At 33.2% G+C, this 24,065-nt stretch overlaps 1 protein-coding gene across 3 annotated transcripts in view; it reads left to right on the plus strand.

Annotated features, from left to right (window-relative positions):
• CSMD3 (CUB and Sushi multiple domains 3) overlaps positions 1 to 24,065 on the plus strand; it is a 1,632,969-nt gene that overhangs the window by 1,499,944 nt on the left and 108,960 nt on the right. For all 3 annotated transcript variants that reach the window (XM_072603249.1, XM_072603250.1, XM_072603251.1), the window contains 4 exons: positions 6,518 to 6,706; positions 7,136 to 7,282; positions 14,462 to 14,650; positions 21,885 to 22,070. In XM_072603249.1, coding sequence (XP_072459350.1) covers positions 6,518 to 6,706; positions 7,136 to 7,282; positions 14,462 to 14,650; positions 21,885 to 22,070 — 711 coding nt within the window. The remainder of the gene's footprint in view (positions 1 to 6,517; positions 6,707 to 7,135; positions 7,283 to 14,461; positions 14,651 to 21,884; positions 22,071 to 24,065) is intronic.

Consider the following 24,065-nt stretch of genomic DNA (forward strand, 5'->3'; position numbering starts at 1 on the left):
CATTTTTCAGTTGTATCTGACTCTTCACAACCCCATTTGGGGTTTTCTTGGCAACAGATATTGGGGTGGTTTGCCACTTCCTTCTCAAGCTCATTTTACATGTGAGGAAACTGAGGCAAACAGGGTTAAGTGACTTGCCCAGGGTCACACAGCTAGTAAGTGTCTGAGACTGGATGTGAACTCAGGAAAATGACTCTTCCTGACTCTAGGCCCTGCCCTCTTTCCACTGTGCCACCTAGCTGCCCCTTACTCATCTTTACACTCTACCAATTTCAGTTACTTCAGACAGCTAGATTACTTCTATCTTACCTTTAGGATACGCTGCAAATTCCTCTATTTTGCATTTAAACCTCTAACAATCTGATTTGTGTCTTTTCAGGCTTAGTACATATTACCCTACCTCGTATATTCTATGTTTCATTCAAATTTTCTTATTGCTCCTCAGAAATGGCATTCTATCTACCATCTTTGTGTTTTGCACAAGCTATTCCCACTATATTTTTAATATATATTCTCCTCAAGCCCTCATCTTTGACTTTTACCAGGCATATAGGTGTCCTTCCCTTTTCTGCTTATGGTTGTCCCAGAGGAGGAAACCTGAGGATTACTAGATTTGGAGGGCAATTGCCCTAGTCCCAGCTTTGAGGTAGGTTAGAAAGGCAAGGGATCCCATGAGTGGTGTCCCCTCAGTTCTGGCATTCAAATTTCCCTAAGAGTTGAGTGTTAAGAAGTATTGTGAAGACTTGACATGTCTTATATTCACAAGTCTTTTGACTACAGAAAAGTTACTACCTAGTCAGAGCCTAAGACAAGGTTTCCTGATATAAAGCATTAGGACTTAGATTCTGAGACTAGTTGTGGCAGGAGAGAAAATAAAACACACTCTGAGGGGAACATCTTGGAAGCACAGATAGGCAATTTTTTTACAATAATCACAGGTCTGAGAGTAGTAAGAACCTGGTGGAGGGGACCTAGGATATACACTTGAACATTGATTAGCAGGGGAGCTCTCTGTTTTATATCATGTTTCCAACCTGTTGTCCCCTATACTCTTTCCCATTCCATCTCTTCCCTTTACCTTCTCTGGCTTCCTTCAAGTCCTAAAATCCTCTATCTTAATGCCTTCCTTCTGAGACCATCCCCACTTTATTCTGAATATATTTTGTTGTAAATAGTTGTTTGCATCTTGTCTCTTCCATTAGACTGTGAGGTCCTTGAGAACAGGGATTGTTCTTTGCCTTTTCTTGTAATCTCATGCATCTTGAATTGCCTGGCACATAGCAAATGCTTAATAAATGTTTGTTGACTGTCTAGGTCAAACAAAATCTTCAGTTACTCTGATGGAGTGGAGGGGAGGGGTAAACATTTAGTGAGCCTCTAATGTGCTTTACAAATATTATCTCATTTCATCCTCACAACCCTGGGATACAGATGGTATTATAGTACTTATCTTATAGTGGAGGAAACTTAGACAAAGAGGTTAAGTATTTTGCCCAGCTCATACAACCAGTAAGTATCCAAGTTAGAATTTGAACTGAGGCCTTCCTGGGTCCAGGTCCAGACCTCTTTCCATTGAGTCACCTAGCTGTTCAGTAGTTACTCATGGCATTGAGGTGACGCGTGATTGCTTACCTTGGGGCCTTCCAACCTACTCTTAAGTTATATAACATTTCTATACCAAGTATTTGTAGTATCTGAGGTCTTTAATCAGGATTTTTTACCTAATTTCTTTCCAAACTCAGCTCAAGGACCACCTCCTCTAAAGGTGTTTCCTGATATATAACTCCACTTTCTCTCCCGGTAGGACTGAAATTCATTGAGGACAGGAATTGTTTTCATCTTTGCCTTTTATCTCCATTGCCTTGTATAGAAGATATTCCAATGACACTTGTAAAATTGAATTTTTCTTTCATCATGTTACATAGGTAATTCTATACGTGTATAGTAATTCTTTTTTCTTTCTTACTGAGGATAGCATTCAAAATGGTTAATTGAATAATTTCATAAAACTTAAAATTTTCCTTCCTCTTGAAATGTGCTGAAACTAATGTTGCTAAGGAAACTTCTTTTATTTCAGACTCTCAATCATTTTTGTAAAGTTTGAAGTCTCATTTTCAATTTTATTTTAAGTCTGACAAATTTTCAAATTTATAAATTCACATTTCTTATGAAGTGTCTAGAAAACCAACAGAGTTTTCTTTTTAAATGTGGGGGAAATATATATTTTTACCTTTCTATCATTCATGAATTGATTTGACAACTTATGCTCAAACTTAAAAATAAATCTCTCAAACCTGTTCCAAAGATGCAAAGATTTTAGGTTGAACAATGAACAACTTACAAAGGAGCCCCAAAATAGAAATTTCTTTCCTTATTTCACTGATACTTTCATGTCCCTCATCTTCAGCATCTATTTATCTGCAAAAGACAGCATTTTCTGTAAAATAGGTGGCATCTTATGCAGACACACTTCATTATTTCATAATCACTTTTACTATTCCCAAATTACCTGATGAATTTCTAAATTAAAACACCAAGTTACTGCTTACATTAAAAAAAACAAAACTTTAAAAATGTTTAGCTTCGTCCTCTACAAATAGGGATCATGTTCTAGATAAGATGAAGTTTATTTTTTCAGAAGAAGTATGATTCATTTAGGAAAATATAGACCCACTCCATTTTTCAAAGAAGCTAGGTGAAGTTGTGGTGTTGTTTTCAGGGAGTGCTAACTCCAGGTGTCATTTAGATCCAATTAAATCTCACAAACATTTGAGTGCCCACTATGTGTTGAAACACTATGTGTTTCTTATATAAGAAATATAATCACGTCCCTCATTGAGATTATCATTAAAATTACAAATAGTGATTAAGAAGAAAAGTAAAAGTAAACGCCATAGATTACTAACCCTAAATTCTTCTGAGTTAGGTAATTGTCCCTGTTTAAAACTGTTGTCAGTTTTCAAAAACTCAGCCATAACCCTTATCAAAGCATAGAAATACATTCCACATCTTTTATAGAAATTTATTTTTAATTATCTATAAGATTATACTTTATAGTAACAAAATTATTAAGAATAGTGGTGACGATAAAATAAGACCTAGGCTGAGTCCTTAATCTCAGATTTATTCACTTCATATTATGACTGTTACTTCATAATTTTCAGTGTCAATTTCCTCTGCAAAATGAGGAAAAATAATACTTTTATTATGAGGTTTTTATTGAGAAGGTCAAAGGATCTTGTCTTTCTTCAAAGGCAACCCTAAAGTTCCCTAAGATTGAGTTATTTTGCATATGGCTTTGTTTGAGTCTGAAATACGTATCTTATTATTGTATACTCTGGTGGTCCTTGGTGACACTTCAGCAATATTAATTTGAACCAAGAAGAGCCTGATTTATGCTTTTTTTTTTTTTTTTGCCCTATACCTAGTTGTGCAGGAGGGTTCTATTGTGGTCTTATGACAGCCATGGCATTTGGTCTAGTTTCACTAGAAAGTCAGTCAATAAGCACCTGCTATGTGTCAAGCACTTTGTTAACTCCTGGGGTTACAAAACGCCTGGAAAGACAGTCCCTGCCTTCAAGGAGCTCACAGTCTAATTGTGGAGACAAGCAAATGTATGCAGACAAGCTATGTATATGACAAAAAATAATTAAAAGACAGAATGAATTGTAATTATGAAGTATGAGAGACAACTTCCTGGAGAAGATAGGATTTTAGTTAGCACTTTAAGACAACTAAGAAGCAGAAATAAGGAGGGACAACATTTCAGATATAGAGGACAACTAGGGAAAATGATAGGAGCCAAGATATGTAATATTATGGAACAGCCAGGAGGTCAGTGTCACTGGATTGAAGAATAGTGGCAAAGAGTAAGGTTTAAAAATACAGGAAGTGGGTGGATAAGGGTGGGGGATTATTTGTAAAGAATTTTGAATGGCAAAAAGAGAATTTTGCATTTATTCTGGAGGAGATAGAGAGTCACTAGATTTCAGCAACTAGGGACATAGCATGGTTGGGCTAGAGCTTTAGTAAAATAACTTTGGTGACTGAATGGAGAATGTATTGGAGTCATGAGAACAAGCAATAGGCAATTGCAATAGACCAAGCATGAAGAGAGGAGGGCCTACAGAAGAGTTATAGAATTATCAGGGGAAAGGAGAATATTTTATGGGTGTTGCCAATTGATAGGTTATGTTAAAAAAAAAAAAAAGGTATACGCATGGGATGTCATGAGAGATAGTGAAGAGTCAAGAATTACACCTAGGTTGTGAGCCTAAGGTCTGCAGGATGGTGATACCCTTGAAAGTAATAAAAGTTGGGGTGAGAGGGTTTAATAATGAGTTCAGTTTTGAAATGCTGAGTTTAAGATGTCCACTGGACATAAAGTTTGAGATTAGAGATCAGCAGAGAGATTGGACAAGTAAGTTAGATTTGAGAATGAGCGTAAAGATGTTAATTTAATCCATGAAGGCTGATGAGAACACTAAGTAAGTAGTACAGAAGAAGAAGGAAAGAACCAGAACTGAATTCTGTGGTCCATCTCCAATTGAGAGTTTAACCAGGATGAGGATCTGACAAAAGAGACCACAAAGGAGCAGTGTAGGAGAACCAACAGAAAGTCCCAAAAACCTAGAGAGAAGAGAGTATCAAGAAGAGCGATCAACAGTGTCAAAGACTACAAGAGGTCCATGCGAATAAATATAGAGAAAAGACTATTGAATTAGTTGATTGAGATCATTGTAACTTTGGAGAAAGGGTTTTTGATGGAATAATGATGTTGGAAACTGGTTTTGTAAGGGTGTCAGAAGAAAATAACAAGAGAGGTGGAAGCACTTACTAATGATAGCCTTCTTGAGAAGTTTGGCAAGAAAAGACAGAAGAAATATAGAATAATTTTTAGTATCAATGAAAGGACAAAGTGCAGATTGTTTTTCAACATGGGGAGACATGGACATGCTTGTAAGTAGTACAAGGTAGAATGAGGCAGTAGAAAGAGGTTGGAAATAAGTGATAGAGTCAGAATGACATGGAGGCTGGCAATCTGTTGGAGGAAATGGGTTAGAATGAGATAACTTTTTGCAGGTAGAGTGGTTAGCCTTGGTAAAGAGTAAGACCATTTCACGTGAGACAGAAAAAGAAAGTGGCAGAAGACATCATTGCAGCATTATCAATTATGCATTAACCACAAGGTGTGACTGGCTACAGGAAGAGGTTTGCTAGTACTGGCTCTCATGGAAAGAAAAGAAAGAGAGAGAGAGAGAGAAGGAAAGAAAGAAGGAAGGAAGGAAGACAGACTTTTAAGCTTCATCAATATTGGTAACATTTTCTCCTTTCCCATCATCTTTTTAAGATTAGGCAATTAACAAAACAATACATTAAGCCTGGATCTATAGCTTTTGCTGATTACTGAGGTATCAGTGATTACAATGAAAATTTAATATTGACTTTTTTCAGTCACAGTAGTCACAGTATCATCCCACTAGACAAATGAATCTGAGTATTCTGATCAGAATCCCACTATTATTTGAAATGGAAGAGTAGTATTCTGGTTAGGAGAGATCATCAAGTATAGAGATTACTATTTTTTTTTCTTTTTCTTTTTCTTTTACCCACTGAAAATAACTAGTAGTTACTTGTTTGAATTAGTCTCAAGCCTTGCCGTTATGTAGAATACAATGTTGGAAGTAGGGAAAGAAGGGATGAAAACACAGAAAGCCTTGCCAAGATTATTAAAATTCACCTGCATTCTTAAGCAAAATATGGCAATAAAATATTTCTTTCAAAATTTAAAAACTGAAATTTTTTCATTTTCAAAATATTATTCCACAGCATAGAAATCAAATCTATCTCTGTATTTAATAATACTTTGGCTCTTCTGAGGGAGAAAGAGTAAAGTAGTTAATAGAAAGAGGGCTCTATTAGAATTTAGGAGGCTTGTGTTCTATTCCAAGCCTTGCCTGTATGACAATAGGCATGTAGTTTTACCCCTCAGTCTGTTTTCTCATCTGTCAAATGAGGGGTTTGGATTAGGTGATCTCAAAATATATCTTCCAGATGTGAAATCCAATTCTTTCCTTAGAATTGAATTTAGATCACCCTCTCCCCAAGCATAAACTTCTATCAGGAACTGACCTCAACTTTTAGCAAATACCCAGGAGCAATTGGGTAAATCAGATATGCAAGTGTGTATGAGTAGTAGTGAAAAGAGGGAGAAGACAAATATAATATATCCTATGTATTTATTTGTAAGGGAAAATTTATACCTATTCTATATTATGTATAAATATGATAAAAATTACTTGGGGCATTTTTCTATGACTATATGTTGAACCTTCTACCATAATTCAAATTGTATCTCTTAGCATAAAATTGAGTGCATGGTCTTTTCACATCAAGTTCTCTTGCTGTTGCCCTAGAAGTTACAGTCAACTAGAGCCATGGGTAAAGTAAATTTTATTCACTAGTTCATAGGAACTAAAATATCTGTGTAATTTGATAACATTTTTTTATTTCATAGTGCTCTGTCCTGCCAATGAATTACGACTAGATTCAACGGGAGTCATATTAAGTCCTGGTTACCCTGACAGCTACCCAAATCTCCAGATGTGTGCATGGAGCATTTCAGTGGAAAAAGGCTACAACATCAGCATGTTTGTCGAATTCTTTCAGACAGAAAAGGAATTTGATGTTCTTCAAGTGTATGATGGTAAGTGTTAGCTTTACTTACTCTCATAACTTCTTTCACTGTTATCTTCACTGAAGAAAAAAATTACTAAAATGTCACATTAAAAGTATCAAAGGGAATTTTAGGGAAAGATTAAGTAGAATATGAATATAATGAATAGATAGAATATCACTTCCCTATATGTATCTGTGCATGCCTGCCATCTTTGCATTTAAGCTCTCTTTTAAAACAGTGTTATTTCTTATGTAAAGTTTCATGGGGAAAAGAAATTGGCTTTGGACTGTATAGACTGTGAAACACCCATGAAATATTCGACTTAATTGTAAGTTTGAACAGATTGTTTTAAAAGGTTTTTTTTTAAAGCGGTAAGCATATTAGTGTTTCTGTGATATTCAAAAGAAACTTTGTGTCTATCTAATTCTTGTTTTGTTTTGTGTTTTCTACACAAAGGACCAAATATCCAAAGCCCAGTGCTTATTTCACTCAGTGGGGATTACTCCTCTGCTCTTAATATATCCAGCAATGGTCATGAAGTTTTCTTGCAGTGGTCAGCAGATCATGGCAATAATAAAAAAGGATTCAGGATAAGATATATAGGTAAGAATTTGTATATCATTTGTTTCTCTTATTAAATCTTTAGTGTAGAGTTTCTATGCTTGTCTTTCATTAAAACGTCTTCTGAAAATTATTGACATCCTGTGATTGGTTCAAATTCAAATGTTGCCTGTTTTGATAGCAAACAAACCAGTATGACTATTTTTTAGAATTATATATAACAAGATCCATTACATTCATTTGTAATAGAGGAATGTTCATTAAGGCTGAAGATATATAAGCTTCCTGTCTTTTATTAGTGCAGTAAGCTCTGATTCAATCATTTTTAGCCCCTCTCAGTGCGAAATGGGATTTTTTGTAGTTTTTGAAACATGTAGCATGAAATGTTGACTTTATTTCCAGCCATTGTGGTAAGGCAAGGAGAGTTCCTGTGTTCATAGTTCATTCAGAACAACCCTATACCCCCGAGGGAGCCTTACAAGATTAAATGAGAACTAGCAATCCTGTGTCAAGACAGCCTAAGAAGTGTAGAAGGTTTTGATTTGTAATCTATTCCTAATGAAATCTCAACTACCCTAAGAGAAGAGACCTAATTTTATATATCTTGTGCTTTCCCCACAACTCTTAGTAGTGTTGAGCATACAGAATATGTGTATTAAATGCCCACTTATTGATTGATATGGTACATAAACAAGAAAAAAATAAGTAGCATATAGTATTAGTAACAATGATACTCTATTTTAAAAATTTCAAATAGAAAATAACAACTTGTGTTTCCTTAGGTTCCTAAGATATTTCAACTATTTTGCTCACTTGTGAATTGCATGTACTATTAAATCTTTCATGGTTTTAACGAAGTAAGAATAAAAATGAAAATAATGTCTTCATTGTCTGTTATCTAAGATGCTTTCTACCATCACCTCTATCCACTGATTCATGAATCAAAAAAATCTAAAAGCATTTATGATACACTTATTATTTACCAGGCATTGAGGATGCAAAGAGACGTATGCATTCAAATTCGCATTATTTGAACTTACATTTATGTAAAATACGACCATTGGTTTCATTTCAATGGAAGTGTACAGCTTAAATTTCACTTCATGGAATTCATTATTTACATCAATCTTGACTAAACTATAAGTAAAAAAAAAACATTCCCTTACCCTCAGGGAGCTCACATTCTAATAAGATTGACCACATGTCAAAGAAATACCTCCCCTACGGAAATTCTCTCCACTTAACTCATATCAAGAAAGGAAATAAATATTAATTAAGGACCTACTATGTGAAAGACGCTTTACAGATATCTCATTTGATAAGAAACTTGTATATAATATAAATGTTTTCATGGGATGGATAATAATGTTAAAAAATTCTTTGGTGTCATTGAGTAATTAGAAGTCATTTAAAGGACTATAAGATATGTGAAATTGTTTTTAAAGATATAGAAATGAGAAAGAAGGCATATGAGTGAATAGTTTCTAACATTTTTAAGTTATTAAAAAATATTTTTTTCTCACTTTGGAGATATTGTCTTATTCCTGAGATGTTTTAAAACTTAGTCCCTGATTACTTTCAAAATTATAGTGAAATAGTAAGAGATCAAAAACCATAGTTTCCCTTTCATAATTTATTAGGAGAAAATAATATAGAAATTCTCAAAAATGTTTGTTTGCAATTTGACATCTTTTTGTTCTCCTATTTTCTTTTTTAGAATTAACTTTTATTTTTTCAATTAGCAATAATTTTCTCTGCCCCTCTGATAATGAAAATAGTAAAAGCAAAAACATAACCCATATAACAAATATGCATATACAAAATCTAGCATAACAAATTCTCACATGGGCCATGTAAAAAAAATTATTTCTCATCTTGAATATTGAACCTATGACTCTCTTATTACATAGATAGTATTCATCATTGGGACTCTAGAGTAATGATTGATACTTATGTTAATCAGTGTCTTCAACATTATTCATTTTTACAATACTATTACATATGTACATTATTTTGCTTATTTCCACTTGACTTTGTAGCAATTAATACAGTACTTCATAAGTTTTTCTGAAATTATCCCCTTTATAATTTCTTACACCAAAATAGCATGCCATTGCATTCATATAACAAAATTTGTTCAATCATTCTCTAACTGCTGGGCATCCCATTAGTTTCTAATCCTTATTATTTATAAACAAACTTCATTCAAAAATAAATAATTTCAATTTCTGATTCATGAACCGTTTCAGATGATCTGGCAAGATTTCTACATGTTTGTTTTCCCTCTACTGTATTTTTCCCCTGTTTATAAGTATGTGTTGCCTTGTATTTTGTAATTTGCCATTTTAGTTTTCCTGAGATAATGGTCTTATATAACTCAAAGCTATATAGCATTTTCAGGAAAAAAGTTACATTAAAGATATGGGTTTTTTAGAGTAGGAAGCATTTAGGCATCATTGAAAGAACTATGTAATTTTCCTGACATGGAGTAGGGCAGGATCTCTTATTACTACTCATTATAGGCCCAGCCAATTAGGCATTGACATAGCTTGTCTCAAATGCAAGTACTATGGAGCTAATTCAGTCAGCTCTCCATTTAACTGCATAGCATATGGAGTTAACATACAAGGAGTTCCAAAAGTCTTAGTGCAATTTAAACTTAATAGCTTAATACTTTTTCGTTGTTATTTTGAACTTGAAAAACACCAAGTGAAAGCTACTTCATATATAAGGAAAAATAGGGAAAAAAATTACATGGAAGTGGAAATCACTCAATGTGCTTTTTTTAAAACAATTAATCAACACATATTTTAAGTACCTATTATATGCCTAAAACTTTTCTGGATTTTGAAAGTACAATTAGTATGAATGAACTATTTCCTTTGGTAAAGGAGCTTACATTCTAATGAGAGATTCAAATGCATATATAAACATACAGCATAAACACAAAATGAAAAAATGCATATACAGAAATGTTGTTGTGTTTGTCCTTCGTTTTTGAAGATGACATCAGAGAAATGATGACATGACTTGCACTTGACTTTGTTTTGAGTGAGGGTGGGCAGTACAAGGTCACCAACCTCAGTTTTATAATACAGGAGAGTTTGTAAGGGACAGCATTAGAACTTGGAGGAATTGGAAAGCATATAACACATTCAACACACTCATTCAATAGATGTTTTTCTTGTTTTTACTTCCTTTCGAACTTCTTTCTATTCTCTCTGTGTGCTTTTTCAAATGTTTATTTCATGATTTTATGTTTTTTTTTAATTTTTTACCCTGTCATACTATCTTACCTCCATTGCCTCCAGTTCTCACCAATATGTCCCAAGTCAATGGCAAAGATTTTGTGAATGAATATAAAGTATAAGGAAGGTGCCATTTGGACCATGATCTAGTTTATCTGAAAACCTTTTTTTTTACCCATAATCACAATTTTAATGCACTTTTAAATATCAAAAGCATTCTTCAAAGCCCCCACAATGTTGGGTTTTTTTTAACAGTAAACAAAATCAAATTCCAACAAGGTGACCATTTGACATTCTGTGCAATATTCTATGTCCGTAGTTTCTTTCCTTTCAGTAGAGAGATTTCTTCTTTTATCTGGAATCAAGACTTTGCCTTTCAGAGAATCTAAGTTTAATAGTATCATAATTCTGTTTTCCGTTCTGTTGTATATCATTATGCATACTATTTTATTACTTCTGTTTTATTTACATTACAGGGGTTCATTCAAGTCTTCCCATATTTTCACTTATCCCTTGAATTTATCTTTTGTTGCTGGATAATAATAATCTATTAATCTTGTATTAAAATTTCCTTGTCCACAATCATTCAATGAACACCTACTTTGCTTCCAGGTTTTTATTTACACTAAAAGTATTTTAATGAATATTTTTATTATTTTATCTATAGAAACATTTTTTTCATTGACTTCTTTTTTGTTTATGTCCAGTAGTAGGATGGCTGAGTAAAAGTATATGAACAATCTAATGGCAATCTCACTACTGAGATATTAGCAAAGATATTATAAGAATAAGAACAAACATTGTATATTATGACCAAGTTGGAATTACACCAAGGATGGAAGATAATTCAATATTAGAAAAACAATTCTCCCATTCATATTTAATATTATTCTAGAAGTGTTAGCTATTATAATAATGCAGAAGAAGAATTAATGATATGAACACTGGCAAAGAGGAGACATGTATCTATGTGTAGATGATGATGATCTATTTAGAAAATACTGCAAAATCAATTTAAAAATTAACCAAGAAGATGAAAAGTCAAATATCAAGATACAAAAATGTAGTAAAATCATCAACATTTATATATAGTAAAGCACAAATCAGGAGAAAATGAGAGAACAATTCCATTCAAAATAACTTGAAAATACATAATATATCTTGGAGTTAACTTAGAAAGATACACTTGGATAGCAAGATACACAAGTATAAAATGTTCTTTTTCTTAGAGGATTTGATTTATTTTTTATAAAACTGTTTTAATGTTATTAGAAATCAATAAATAAATATTTCACTATACAAAAATGAGTATTATACAAGAAAGTAGATTTCTCTCACAGTTATTTTAATAAATGAGAGATCAAAAATAAAGTAACATTCTTTCTCTTTGTATCCATTTTGAATATAAAATGTTCTTTACCAAAACAAAGGAAGAAAAACAATTGGAGAGATGCTTGGCCATGATTGACCCAAGCCCAACATAGTTAAAATAATGACACTATTTAAACTATAGATTCAGTGATTTACCAATTCAATTAATGGGGAGATACTTTATGTAATTTGACAAAATAGAAACAAAAGTCATTTAGATGAACAAAAAGTTTGAATCCCTAGAGGAATAATGGTGCAGGGGAGAAGATGGGATAAGTTATGTAAAATAATATTACCAAATATTAATTTATATAATATAGCAGTAATTAAAATATTGACACTGATTAAAATACAGAAAAATAAACCAGTAAGAAAGGCAAGATAAGGAAGACCCAGAAACAACTGAAATCAGTAGCTTAGCGTTTTATAAAACCAATATCACAAATATTAAGGGAACAAATCTTTATTTTTCTAGAAATGCTGGAAAACACAAAGTTCAATTTGAGAGAAAATAGATTTAAAGGCACCTCTTATATTTATTCCACAATATTCTCTGAAGAGATATAAAACCTAGATATGAAAGGTGACAGCATTAAAAAAAATTAAAAGAAAATTGAAGTAGGTACCTCTCACAATTATGGTTAGGGAGAAAATTCATAACTAAAAGTAGCTATAGCTAATCATAAATGACACAATGGGCAATTCTGATACAAAGCTAGTGAGCTTTGCACTAACAAAATTATTGTAATTAGAATAAAGAAAAGAAAATATAGATTTGGAAAATATTTGTTTAAAGGATCTCTGATAAAATTCTAATGTCTAACATTGATTCAAATGGAAGCCCATGCTCTAACAGACAAGTAATTGAAGGATATGGGGAGGGAGGGTGAAATTCCAAAATTATTTTAGTGAAAGTACAATTCTGCTACCATATTTTAGGACATAGGTTTCACCATAATGTATTTGTAGTGTACAAATGGCAGTTAAAAATCTTCCTTCTGATTCAGGGTTCATAGAAAGTGAGTATCAGGAAGTTTAAATTACTTGTCTAGGGTCCCAGACTATTAAATGCCCAAGAAAAGATTGGAACCCAGGTTTCTGATTCGGAGTCTAACACTATCATGCTGCCCTCTCAGAATTTCAGGTAAAATAAAACAAAAAACAAAACAATGTAACTGTGTACCAAAATAATTTGAAAAGAAAAAATTAAAATGTTGAGCAAACTTTTATAATTTGCAAAGTGATCTTTCTTCACATGTACATTGAATTTTCCCCTTTTAGCTTTAAAAAATATATTTTCATTCTCATTTGTCAATATGGGAAAAAATATTGCCAGGGAATATCTTTATCTAAAAGGTACAACATGAATGTTAGCACCTCAACTATGAAATATTGTAATTTTTTGTGATGTAAGATACATATTTAGGATTCCTCAGAATTTCTCACCCCCTAAACTGTGTTCCAAGAACCAATTCAGTTGAGGGATTTCTTCCCAAAACTGTACATGGTTTGGCAAACAGAGATCACTTAAAATTATTGTCATATAATATATCATTTAGATTTAGTTTGCGGCTATGTAAATAAAAGTAATGCTGGTGGTTTTGAACATCAGATAAAATACTGTAATGGTGGTATTCTGTGAGAGAATGAGATATCACAGTTTTATTAGACAGTTAACCTTTTAAAACAACTTTGAATAGAAATGATTTTTAAGAATCCATTTCCCTTCTTTCTAAGTATTTTTAGTGTTCCAGTAGCTTCACACATTGAGGACACTCTACTTTTTTTTTTTTTAAAGGCAGTTCATGACACGTACAGTCCTAATACCATATATTTCATAAGTTAGTGAAGAATGTCTCATTCTTCTCAGACAAGCAGCCTGAGATTTCTAAGGGGAAATGAAGCCTCTCAACCTGAACTGTCTAAAAAGCACACAGATATGAAACAGCTACTTGACATTATCTTTTGGCATTTCAGGCTTTCAGGATGAAAAAGAGCTTTATTCCACTGAGAAGCTTTTATTGTTATTTTGTTTGTTTTCATTTTATCATTAGAATGAATGTGACAGAATGGATATTTTTTTAACCAAACATCAAAACAGGTTGTGAGATTTCCTAGTCTTCTCCCTCGTTTTCAGTTAGAAAAAATTTTGTGTATGGCATGGCATAGTATGGATGTCATATGAAAAGTACAGAGCAGCATTTGCCATGTTTTATCCTGATGGAATATTTACAATATGTTGCAGCCCAAAGTGATATGTTTGAGGCACTTTTAGTGATAGGAGGTATAAATAAAATGTTTATCTGTTCTTTGAAATTTTGTAATATTCAGTGATAATCGGAAACTCAGACAATGTGTTAGATAGCAAAGAGGGTAAGACGTTGAAAGCACAGTGATAGTGTGTCATAAAGAAAACAGAACAGGGATTAAACAAACAGATACAAAGCAAGATGAGTTTCAGATAAACTACAATTCACCTAGTTTTTATTCATATTGAATCACATGATAGTTGTTGTTTATTAATTAATGGAGACATAGTAATATGGAATTTCTGATTTATGTAAGTAATTTGACTAGGTATGAATTTTTTTCATTTCATTAGCTTTCTACTGCAGTACTCCAGAGTCTCCCCCCCATGGATACATCATCAGTCAGACAGGGGGTCAACTTAATAGTGTGGTACGATGGGCCTGCGACCGAGGATTCAGGCTTGTTGGGAAAAGCAGTGCTGTGTGCAGAAAGTCTCCATACGGATACCATGCATGGGATGCACCTGTTCCAGCCTGTCAAGGTGGAGTATATTATATCAAAATGGAAAACGCACTGAGGAAGCCTGTTTTACTTTCAAAATTATGTCATTGTTTTTCCTGACTAAGCTTGTGTGAAACTGTATGTGCTTTTACTTAGATCCATATATATTCCTTTGAAGGAAATGATAATTCTGAACAATGAGGATTTAAAATGCATATTCACTAGAAGTTGCTAAGAGAGTCAATTGAAATTATAATTTTTTGCCATTTATATTAATTAGACTGTTCTAAGCTTCTGTCTTTGTCCTTGGCATAGTTATGGTATCTATAAATCTATTGACTCAGGTATTTATTTGCCAGAAACCTCTTCAACTAGATATGGAAATACTGAGGAGATTAAGCAGACTATACAAAGGCAGGACCTTGAAAAGTGGTATTGATGCTTTAGTCTGAGAACATGGCCATCATGTCACAAAAGAACAGTTGGTTAAAAAGTTAAAAAAAATTCATCCAGTCACTCATAATTTTGTTTTCATAAAGTCAAACAACTCGAAAGACTCTTAGTTATCTTGTTAAATTCATTTATAGCCTTGGCTTGGCATGGTTATACTCTTCAAGTCCTAAAATTAAAATGTGGAAACAACGAAAAGCAGAGATTGAAATTTTTGACCTCCTATGACCTGAAACATAAAATTGTAATAAGTATATTTCAGGTAAATATAATAGTGTTCAGTTGATACAGGACTATTTTATTTTTTGGGGTGGTGGGGAAGAATGTATTATGATAGAGTACTAAGTCAGCCCTGCCAAAGTATAGGATCACAGGGTTGAGTGGAGATTTACAGAACAGAATTCAACCAATATATGAAGAAGAATCTCCTCCACAGGAAAAGTTGCCAACACCTTTTAGCTAAAGAATCCCAATGAGGAAGGCTTCTTACAAAGAAAATTTCACTTTTCTACACATCTAATAATCTTTTTGTTGTATTAACCCAAAATTTGATGCTGAAATTTCCACCTATTGCTCCTAGATCTGTCCTTTAGGGCAATGCACAATTAATTTAACCCATTTCCATATGACAGCCCATAATATTTTGAAGGAACAGCCCTCTATTTTCCAGAACACACATACCCAGTTACTTTGCCATAATCTTCATATTAACATGATATTGAAGTTATTTACTAAGGTATACTTATGACACTAAGAATGGAAGTATCTATCACCAAAAACTGTGGAAGCAGGCTTGGTTGGGTAGGTAGTATTGTCAAAGGCTCATTCAAATTGAATAATCTTTGAGTAAATATTCTGAAAGAATTGACCATCTCTGCTAAGAGTAACAGTAATCAAGATAATTAAATAGGACTTTGAGCTCTTTGATGAGTGATATAGAGATGACTATGTAGGATATTTCCCAATATCTTTGAGGTTATTGTTCTACTAATTTGGCATTTTGGAATGCTTTATTGGACTTTGGGAGTGCTTTCTTGTTTGTAACTTTTATAAGTTACAGTGCAGTTTCAACAACTAGATAGGCTAGTTCCTAACCACAGATAGCTCATAGTTACAGTCACTTTATATGGATTTCTGCAGTGGATATCTTTCCCTGTACTTGGTTTAATTTATGAATTTGTTCAACTCATACACATGTCTGATTAAATCAAGAAGGCAAAAGTTAAAGGGCCCCTTTGCTTATCCACTAGCCAACTGTAAGCCAGTCCAATATAAAGAAAGTTTATATTTTTTAATAGTGATGTTCACTGTGTCCTAAAGTCCAATGGTAAGTACCTCAAAGAATCACAGACTTTCAGAGATGAAAGAAACTTTAGAGGGAATTTAGTTCAACCCAATCTTGAACAAGAATACTTCTACAGCAAATAGTCATCCAACTTTTGGTCAAGGATCTCTTTGGAGAGAGGACTCATTATGTCCTCTGAGGCCTGTTTCACTTTTAGATAGCTATAATCATTTAGCAGTTTTTCTTTGCTGATGCATCACTGCTGCCTCTACCCACTGTCACTAATTCTTTTTTGGAAAAAAGCAGAAAAAAATCTGCAGTGTGATTCATTTTACTTTCTTTTTTAAAAAATTATTTTATTTGTTTTCAATGTTCTACAATAACTTTCATATATCTAAGATTTCTTTCCCTCCCTCCCCCTCCTTCCTCCCTTCCTCTCCACTCTCTCCCTGAGATGGCATGCAATCTTAAATGGGTTCTACACATACATTCTCATTAAATACATTGTCACCTTAGTCATGTTGCATAGAAGAATTAAAACGAATGGGAGAAACTATAAAACAAAACAAAACATAATACAAAAGAAAATGGTTGGCTTCTTTCTGTGATCCAGTTTCATAGTCCTTTCTCTGGATGTGGAAGGCATTTTGCCTTGAGTCCATTGGGAATTCTTTAGGTCCTTGCATTGCTGTGAAGGACTAAGTCTACCAGACAAATTCCTCACACACTGTGGTTGTTGCTATGTACAAAGTTCTCCTGGTTCTGCTCCTTTCACTCAGCTTCAGTTCATATAAATCTTTCCAAGATTCTCTGAATGTTTAGTCATTCCCCAATTGATGGCCATCCCCTTGATTTCCAGTTTGGGGCTTCAATTTCTTTAATGCAATTGTCACACTCTCCCTAAATTTTCTCTTATCGAGCTAAACCTGTCCATTTACTTTTGTAAATTCTGTTATGATCTTAATTCAAACTCTTCCACTAACACAGTTTCTTTCTCTGGATATTTTCCAGATTATCAATATACTTATCAAATATGGATTCCATAGTTGAAGACACTGTTTCACACATAATCTAACCAGATCAAAATAGAGTTTCACTGTGTGTGTGTATGTGTGTATGTATTTTTATCATATCAAACTGAATTTTCTAAACATATGTCTCTCTTATTATTAAAGGTGATTTTTTACAAAAATCAACAACTTCAGAATTTATTACTATAACTACTGGTTAAAGCTAATCTTTGTGTTTGGCCTTAACACTACCCCATAAAATTTAGTTCTTTTTATTTACTATTTTATTTTGTCTTTTTTTTTTTTCAGGCAATAGAAGGAATAATCACTTTATGAAGTTAGTCCTAGAATTATAGAAAGAACTTTTTGATGTTATCAGTGTTATTTTCTCTTTATTACTTAGATTAAAATTTGTTTAAATAAATTTGATTGGAATAGAAAATGATTGGGTGTTGGAAAAATTACTGGTTTTGGAAATAGGAACCCTTAATTCAAATTTTACCTTTGTGGTCATGGGGCAAATAACTACCTTATTGGAATTAATTTCTCTACTCTGTAAATTATGGAAAATGATATTTGGAATGCCTGTTTGTCAGATTATGATAAAGAAAATGCATTGTAAAGCTTAAAATATTATTTGTGAGAAGAAACTTCTCAAAATGTCCAATTCTCCCTAACTTTCCTTTATATGATTTTTAAAATGATTTTTGTGAAAACTTTCCTATGTTTTCCAGCTAGAACATTACAGATGTTTGAAGAAAATCCTATTAATAAAACATCTAGATCATTGCTTATCACAGCCTTTACAATGATTTGTTTTGAAATTTTTTTCATTGCCAGTTACTCTCACTCAGATAAGAATATTTCATTGTTATTAAAGTGCACGGCACTTTAATGACAATGAAATATTCTTATCTGAGTAGGGACAGATGGGTCTCTTTTCTCTTTGTAACCTGGGGATAAATTTTTGTAATATTTCTTGGAGGTAGGTGTTTTTTCCTTTTATTTTAAGATATATTAGTTTCTCAAGCTAAGTAAGTTTCCAAAATAATTTCCTTGGTGTTCAATTGAAAATGTATATTCTGAATTGAAAGCTCTGCATAGAAAAAAAAAAACAACTTAGGATTTGAAAATATATGTCAAGGTGACAATACAACATTTCTTCCCTCTCTCTCTCTCTCCCCCTCCCTTCCTCTTCTCTTTCTCTCTTTATTTCTCTGTCTCTATCTGTCTTTCTCTCTCTCTTTCTTTCTTCCATATCGTGGGTTGGAATTCTCCAAAGGCCCACATAGAAATGTGATGTTGTTTCAACAGAATTCAGGGAGCCTTTTACCTTTGCAGAATATTTTAGGAGTCTATGATTAGATAGCAAGGATAATTATATGCTTAATCATTCAAAATTGGATAAATAACTTATTAAGTCAATTTCATTGCTTTTCCACAGTCTACAAGGTTCAAAATCATGAATGGATCTGTAATAGTAAACCTGCTATTCAGCTCTGTCAGTGAAATGTTGATTTCATTAATGCTTTTGCTCCTTTCTAACCAAGCCCTTTGACTTTTAGAACAATGAATCAACTGACAAATGCTCAAGTTTTTTAGAAATATTAAAATGACACTATTCAATTTAGAGAAGGAAACTTAAAACAGAATGTACATTTTTCTACCCAAGCTCATATTTTAATACTGATTCCTTATACTAATACCAAATACAGAGATAGAGCTAGTGATAGATGTATTCTGTGTGCTTTTGCCTTCAGTTTATTTATATTCAAATCTAAGAAAAGCATTATGAAAACATTTAAAAATCTGAGTATATATTAATTGACGATAGAATCAAGATGTAATAAAATACCATAGACTCATATTATTCAATTCAATTAAATGGACATTTATTAAAGGGAAGGGGAAGGCAATAATCATTTATATAGAAACTTCCCTGTGCCAGGCACTGTGCTAAGTGCTTTTCATGATTATTAACTCATTTAATCTTCACAACAACCCTGTGTGGAAGGTGCTATTATTATCTTCATTATACAGGTGAAGAAACTGAAGCCATCAGAGTTTAAGTGACTTGCTCCAGGGTCACACAGCTAATAAGTATCTGAGGCCAGGTCTTCCTGACTCCAGGCCCAGAGCTGTATCCACTCTACCATCAGTTGCTTCAATGCTCAATATATGCCAGGCACTGGCATATGAGTAGGAAGTGTCAGAACTAAAAATACTTTCTATAGACCAAATAAAGGCTCAATTCATAATGCACATGGAGTATCTGTTAGGTGTGAGTTATAGAATAATGATAGAGAGTGGACCTGTGATTTATTTTGCTTAGAGAATTCTCACATGAGGAAACTCTCTACCATTGCTTAATTAGCAACTTTTTTGCAGCTTACATTTTTAGAGAAGTTGTATAACAGTGAAAGGTTCAGCAATTTGTCCAGGGTCATCGGCCATTTTATGTCAGATGCAGGACTTGAACACAAATCTTCTTGACCAAGTCTTTATTCAGTCTCTCTGTGAACTATATCAAAGTTTTATTTTAGAGATTTCTGCAGGATAAAACTCTAAAGTAGGGACAATGAACCAAAAATAGAAATTGGCCTTCTTGAGTCCAGTTCTCAGGATTGAGCCAGTTCTATGTAATCTCAGAGTACTCAGGGGGATGAGAAGAGTTGGGCCACAGGACATATTCAGGATGTATGTGCAGGCTTCATCTTTTTTTGTGTGTGAACTTCACACATCTTTGAGATTTGTCTTAATTTTTATTATGTCAATGTACTTGTCCTGGAATTTAGTGAGCTAAGACAACTTATCATGACCTTCATTTGGATTGTTTGTATATTACAAAGATTTATTCAATTAATTTTCATAATATTAAAGTTGTTCCTGGAAAAGTTCTGTAATTATATAAAATAGTTCAGTCTGAGTGTCAATGAGGAAATGAAAGTGGAGGAAAAATTCCTGTTGTCAAGATTATGACATGCATTTGAATGCACAACCTATGCATGTTGTCCAAATTATAAATGGGTTGATGATGGATAGATAGAGATGCACACATGTATACATACATGTATCTGGAACAGTATATTTAGTATATTGCAAGCTCCTTCATTAACCCTAATACAGTTGCAGAAAAAAAAGCCCTTAAAAATATCAACATTCAACTATATTGTCATAGGGTAGCAAGTCATGGGGTACAGAATTTAAAATGAGTTGCACGCCAATGACAATGGACGAGTATATGGTAGGTATAAGAAGGCTACAGAATAAGAGATATCATTGGGAAAATTCATGATTAGAAGAGAAAATGTTCTTGACTTGTAGTAAAAGTGAGAAAGAATGGGGCAAAGGTCTATAGCAATGCACTAGTATCATCAAATCAGAAGAAATCGAAGAAAGTCTTCGGCATGTTGACTAATCTCTGGGACATAAGGAAGTCTCACAGGATTAGCAGGAATGGATAGGTTGTTATCTGCATTTTTAGAGGGAATGTATAAACTAATGAAATGTATAATCATTTAAATATTTGAGTATATATTTGAAATGTGTGTGTGGGGGAGAGATGATTATACTCTTCAGGACCACTAACAATGGTGGCTCTAGATGCACTCAAAAACTTAACTCTGCATGACTGACATTGTGGGTCTGAGTGTTTGGCACTGGGAGAGGAACTGAAGAACCATGTCCGTTGGGAAAGTGGATCACTCTAGAGCCATACTGTATTTATGTATACATGGACCAATATACTCTCAATTAACCAAATTAAATCTAATGGGATAGAAAATATTTAACTAGAGAAAGAGTAGAAGGAAGATGATTAAAGTAATCACTGATCAATTTGAGCATTTCCCTTCCCAAACTGATGAGGTTCTAGAGCATGCACCCTTGCTTTAATGCCACTGATAAACATTTCCTGTTGGAAAGTGACTGTACTTACAGAAGAGAAAAGCCCTTCTGTTGCCTCCAAACAGTAGCCCATGAATTATAATTTCATCAGGATGATAGAAACTCAAATTGATCATTGAGTCCCCTGATCATCACCCTACCCTCATGCCTAAAACCAACACACATCCAAAATAGAGGGACTGAACTGGATGGAGAAGACTAAAGAAAACAGGCAATCTTTACTCCTCTTCCCTTTCTCTCAACAACAAAATCTCTGCAACTTTTTCTTACATTCCTATATTGGAAAATTCCATTTTTTCCTATATTCCAGTAAGCACAAAAGTACTGCTCTCTACATAAATGATTTAGGAACTAAATGGAAAACTATATTTAAAAAATCAGGAGATAAAGCAACTGTAATCTAAATATGGGATCTAGATAAATTAAAGTTTACATAGTATACCCTTGAACAGCACTTATACTTAGAAATTAAAGAAATCCTTTTCTTCACTTTATTATTTTTTTCAAAGGACTTAATAAAACCCCAGATACATTTCTAATCTTTTTTTTTTTTTTTGGTAAATCAATAGACTTTTGTCACAACAGACAGATTTAGTAGCATTTTGGGTTTATTTTCTTTTCAGCAATTTCTTGTGGGATTCCTAAAGCACCAACAAATGGTGGAATACTCACAACAGATTACTTGGTGGGGACCCGTGTTACCTATTTCTGCAATGACGGTTACAGACTCTCATCCAAAGAACTCACCACTGCAGTATGTCAGTCTGATGGAACATGGAGTAATCATAATAAAACACCTCGCTGTGTGGGTAAGTAAGAGAATTTTCATAATTTGTATTTATGTTTCAAACAAAAGTCAACTTTCAAATCTGATCTAATAATGAGATGACTGCTAAGATGAACTTGTTTATTACAATGGGGATTATTCACAGTTGATTAAGCTATTGTACACATCAAAGTACTGAGGAAATGAGGAGCATCTTCATTTTTTAAAGATCAGTTTTCAAAGTTTCCAGACAAATAAAAACATTATTAAATGAAGAGAACTCTACCATTATATATTCTTTATTTTTATGTTTCAGTCACCAATCTCTCTACAAGTATATGCTGAGTGCATACAAGCGTACTTGATCTGAATCAGAGAGGGAAGAAACTCTGGTCCAGCCCCTGAGATAGTATATGAATGTCTTCAACAGTTCCCTAGGAATTAGTCATCCAGTCCTTGGAACAAATCTAGTAATGAGAAAATCGCAGTGTCATAAGGCAGTGAATTCTGTTTTAGGACAGTTCCATTTTGAGCAAGATCTTATACTGAGCTAAAATCTATTTCACTCTTAGAATTATAGAATCATATTCATGTATTATTCCTGTTGTGCCCTCAGGAGACTCACCTAATCTAAAAAATCCCTTCTCCAGATGAGATCTTTAGATATATAAATATCATGTACACTGTTTTTTCTCTTCTCAATATTAAATAACTCCACTCTTTCAACTCTTGTATTGTGATTTTGAATACAAATAAATAACATAGGATTGATTGCCCCATTTGCTCCTCATTTCTAGAGCAGAATGAAATAAGAGGATAGATTAAAAATATTTGTGTGAAGTATAAATGAATTTTAAAATAGATGTGTGACAACTTGGAGACAAACAACCTGTTAATCAGATAACTTGAGGTTTTGTCACCCTCTTCTACATAGACTTTTGTTTGCACTCTCCCTCTGCAGATGTAAGACTTAGAATTGAATGTAGTATGCCAGACTGAATGAAATTATCTTTTGAAAAATAACATTATTTTTCAACATATCCAGTTCTATTTTTAGGGACTTGTGGATTGTCTATGATACTGGTTCCTCTTTCTTCTCCTTGCTTTTGACTGAAATTTAAGGTTTTTCCTTTTATTTAGATTGGATAGGGAAAAGGAAATTATATATATACTTATATATATATATATATGCATATATGTCAGCCCATTTCATTTATTCATCCCTATGTTATTTATAATTGTATTTTATTTATAATTCCTTTAAGTTTTATAGAATACTTTCCTCACAATAACTCTCTAAAGTAGATTATGTGTTAAAAATGGATTGATGTATATTCATTAAAAAATAATTTCTAACTTGTTTTCACACTTCAAACAGGTATCTGTTCTCACTAACATTTATACATTAAGATAAACAAATATTGCAATAGACTAAATAGACTCCCAGACTAAACAGATTCAAGAAAGAGGACCTACTCTCAAGTGCAAGTCCTACATATATGACTCTTCCTACAAACCTAATAAAATTGTTTTCAACATCATTTTAAAGAGAACATTTTCGCACACTCCTAGATGGCAATTCATATGCTATATTATATGTAGTATGCCTACTTGAAAATATGACATAGTAATTGGAATGGTTCAACATGTGACATGACTTAAGGAGACTAAAAGTAAAGATCTTAAAAAAATGACACTGATCATTTTATCTCTTTCAAAATGAAATATGATCACAGAGGAAGGTAAATATCATGGTGAAAAGCCTTACATGAATGCCATGTGAGGATTCATTGAAGAAAATGAGGGTGTTCAGCTCATGGAAGAGATAATTTAAGAGGAGCATGAAAGTTGTGTCCAAGTATTTGAAAGGTGAAAACAAGGAAGGGAAATTTAAGTTTGTTCTTCTTGGCCCTACAGATCAGATATAGTAGACAAAAAGGGTAGTAATCTCAAAGAAATAAATTTAGACGATGTCAGACGAAACTTCCTAACAATCACCTCCATACAAAAGTGCAGTCCATCAGAGTTGGTAAATTCC

This window comes from Notamacropus eugenii, chromosome 4 (assembly GCF_028372415.1).
Source record: "Notamacropus eugenii isolate mMacEug1 chromosome 4, mMacEug1.pri_v2, whole genome shotgun sequence".
Classification (NCBI taxonomy): Eukaryota; Metazoa; Chordata; class Mammalia; order Diprotodontia; family Macropodidae; genus Notamacropus; species Notamacropus eugenii.